This window comes from Dendrobium catenatum, unplaced genomic scaffold, assembly GCF_001605985.2.
Source record: "Dendrobium catenatum unplaced genomic scaffold, ASM160598v2 fragScaff_scaffold_1521, whole genome shotgun sequence".
Classification (NCBI taxonomy): Eukaryota; Viridiplantae; Streptophyta; class Magnoliopsida; order Asparagales; family Orchidaceae; genus Dendrobium; species Dendrobium catenatum.
In genome coordinates this window covers 180,552-184,451 of record NW_021319983.1, presented here as the reverse complement: position 1 = coordinate 184,451, position 3,900 = coordinate 180,552, and the positions used below count along the sequence as shown (strand labels likewise).

The following is a 3,900-nucleotide window of genomic DNA, read 5'->3' as shown; positions in this document are numbered from 1 at the left end:
AGTTTTTAACAACAGTAAAGGACGTTATACATCTTCAAATCTCAAAAATTTACTGTGAGCAATATCACATCAATTATTCTTAAAATAATGGGACAATGATCTGAAGCAACCCTTGGTAAGTGTCTAACCAAGGCAAGGTGGACCACCTCCAAAGCTTTTGAATTGAGTATGCATCTATCCAATCTTTCAAGGATTATTGCATTGCCCTTCATGTTGTTACACCAAGTAAACTTAGGACCTATAATCCGCACATCATGCAAATCATAGTCCATCATAAAGTTCTTCATTTCCATAGGCCCTTGGGAGAATCTAAACTTCTTCCCACCTTTTTTCTCTTCATGAGAAATTATACAATTGAAGTCACCCCCAACCATTAAAGGCAAATCTAAGGAAGAATGCCTTCCCACCATTTCCCAAACTTCTTTCTTTTGAGAACATTATGACTTCCATAAACAATGGATACAATCCACAATCCTTTATCACCAATATTCAGCTCCCCCACTACTCCTTGATCAGAGGCTTCCAATAGATAAAAAGAAGCCACCTCCGTCTTCCAGATAACCAGAATTCCACCTAACATTCCAACCGAGGGAACCATGAAAAAATCCCAGTCTACTCCCATAAATTTGTTGAATTCACTTCTACTAAGATTAGAAATCATAGTTTCTACTATTCCCACAAAGAAAATGTCCCATTGCTTCACAAAGTCCTTAAAATATAAGGAGGCTTCTATTTTTTTGGCCCCCCTACATTTCCAAAAGGCTAAGGAACTCATCTATCCCCAAAAGCGGGAAGGACCCCCACTCCTTTTCTTATTTAACCCCTTCTTCATTATTGAGTCTATTTTAAAAGGTCCTAAAGACCTCAACTCTATAAGTAATTTTGGTTTATTACAGTCAGTGGCCTGATCAGGTCCTCCTTGACATTTTAATGAGACATTATCATCAGTTGGTTTCTTATCTACATTCTCTGGATCGACAACCAAACCTTCAGATTCTATAATCTGAACATCAATCATCTCCCCTTCCTCAATTATTAATTCAGCATCAACAACAATTTCTTCAGATTTGTGATCCATATTGTTATCCTCATCTCCAAGAAAAGCCAAGATATTAAAACTATTGTTTACCTTCATTGTAGTCTCAAAAGAATTACCATCTTTGTTCTTCTCCCTTTAAACAATTTGAGTAGAGTTAACTTCCATCCTCGATTGTTCCTGAGTATTCTGATCAATCATGACATATGATAGATTTGCAGGGTTCTTCAATAACACTTCAACAACATTTTTTTGTGGAGGCTTCACCTTCACAGTTTCTACTTTCCTATAAACCTATTTAGAACTTGGAACAACTCCAATTTTTATAGTATTCTCCACTTTTTTGAGTTCCTTTGTTGAAAAAATTTGCTCTTCTCCTATTAACCAGCATCCAGGGACCATACTTTACTTCAACTGAAATTGAGATTATCTGATCATCCACCTGAGTCTTTGAAGTAGAAGGATTCCTCTCTATCATTTTGACATTTTCCATTGTCTTTTTAAGAACACAAGCCTTGTTAAGATGTCCCAGCTTCCCATAATTAAAATAGATAGTTGATACTTTCTTGTATTCTACTTTTTGAAAGAACCGACCATGCAAATCATCAACCCATACTCCCAATGGCAATTGCTTATCAAGTTCAATTCTCACACATACCCTTGCAAATTCCCTCCTCCCCCATTGGATCATGTCTCCATCAATGAGAATAGGGACTCCAATCAACGAAGAAATCCTTGCCACATTTACTTCATCCCAACAGTAAAGAGGTAGATTGGGTAATCTCACCCAAATGGGAGAAGACAAACCTTTCAATGAATCAGTAGTGAATTTTAGGATCCACTTATCTATACCCACAATGTGACCCTTCACGAACCAAGGTCCACTTGATAGCACCTCCTCAACTGCTTCAGTAGTGAAGAACGAGCATAAGCACCATCTCGAACCGAGTATAGTAAGATGGAATTTTCCAAACTTATCCCATTGTCGTTGTAGTTCATCAGCTATCACTTGGATTGAATTGAATTCCGCAAAAACTTTGATCAACACAGATAATTGATGCTTTTTTGAATTGATTTCCACATTTGCCTCAAATAACTTCACTGTCAGCCCATCTTCAGTCAAGAAATTCTCTATTTTTGACATATCGACCTTAATATAAGGCCTTTATTCCACATATTCTTCTAGGCATCTCCCCTCCCTGCTTCTTCAATTGTATTGGTTCTCAGTGCATTTCCATCATTAGGTTCAGACGGGGCATTAACACAAACATCTGAATGCATAACCTCCTTAGATTGGACTGAAGTAGCACCATCTATCATGAAATAAGGTTTAGAGAAGAATCTTTTCACCAGTAATTTCATATTGGACGATGAAGAACCAATTTCTGTTGGCTTCTGCTCCACATCCTTCATCGGAGAAAATTACTGTACAAGTTTCACTTTTCCCATCCCCAGAACTTGAGGAGGAGAATTACACGCAAAATCCAATGGATCCCTTATAACAAGAGGCGCATTAACACATTTCAGTCTTGGAAAATCCTCATCCAATGATGCAGCAGAGACGTTGGAAAAGGTGCGAGTCGACCTAGATAGAGCAATCTAGTCATTCCAGCCATCATCGTCTGCCAGCAACAGGCCATCCATCTTGTGTGAAAATACCTCCAACAGTTAAAATAGAGGAAAATTTGAAAAAGATCATTCAAAAAATGGGAGTCTCTCTCTCTCTCTAACTTTCTCTCTACAAACTCAAGACTGATCATTTTTAAAAAAATTGAAAAAGATATGGGGCCTTCTCGTTGTGGGTGACTTAATAAGAAAAGCAAAGGGAAACGATCCGAACCAAGCCGTAAGAGGTGCCTCACTTCAAAGTCCTGCAAATTATCCAAGAGCAAGGAATTTAAATAATGCAAAATTCTTTAAATATGAAACAATGCACTAGAGATGTTCAACAGAAAGTTTAGTTGATAATTAGTTACATTTCTTTAATCAGATTAAATGCCTTTTCTTGTTCTTTCGCCCACTTAAACGAGATATTTTTTTCTTGATGAGTTCAGTGAGAGGAGTGGCTAAACTACTATAATCATGCACAAACTATTTATAGAAGCAAGCTAAGACATGGAAACTCCTCACTTAGTTGATTGTTGTAGGCATTGGCCAATCTTGGAATTCCTTGATGTTTTAATCATCCACCTCAATTCCTTTCTTACTATAAAAAAAAACACAAGCTTATCTATGCAGAAGATTCACTTGTTGAGGTTAACAAATAATATTTCTTTCTTTAGAGTTTTTAAAATAGATTTAAAATGCATTTCGTGTTCTTCCAAGTTTTTACTATAAATTAGAATATCATCAAATTACACAACCACAAATAATCCAATAAATGCAAATAAAAAATGATTCGTCAAACACATGAATATGCTTGGAGCATTAACTAAACCAAAAAAGGCATAATTAACCACTCATACAAAATCTATTTAGTTTTTAAAACTGTTTTCCATTCATCACCTTTTTTCATCCTATTCTAATGATATCAATTTATAATATTAATTTAAAAAAACACATAAACTATGCAATTCATCCAACATATCATCTAATCTAGGAATGAGATGATGATATTTTATTGTTATGTTATTGATAGCTCGACAACTCGATCGGGATCCCTCTATCCCTTTATTATATTGTATATTATATATATTTTAATATAATAATATAATGTTATATATTATATCATAATATATTATATATGTTATATCAAAAATAATATATTATTATATATATTATAATAAAAAAATAAGAAAGGAAAGAGAAAAAAGAGAAGCAAGAATGAATGATGGAATTTGTTAAACAAGTGTTGAAGACCTCGC

General features: G+C 35.0%; 1 protein-coding gene across 1 annotated transcript; it reads right to left on the bottom strand.

Annotated features, from left to right (window-relative positions):
* Nucleotides 1-1,174: 1,174 nt before the first annotated feature.
* LOC110106192 lies at nt 1,175-2,180 on the bottom strand. The gene is made up of 2 exons (XM_020835977.1): nt 1,422-2,180; nt 1,175-1,330 (listed from the first exon to the last, which is right to left on the bottom strand). The coding sequence occupies exons 1-2, from the start codon at nt 2,178-2,180 to the stop codon at nt 1,175-1,177; spliced, it is 915 nt and encodes a 304-aa protein (XP_020691636.1).
* Nucleotides 2,181-3,900: the final 1,720 nt, after the last annotated feature.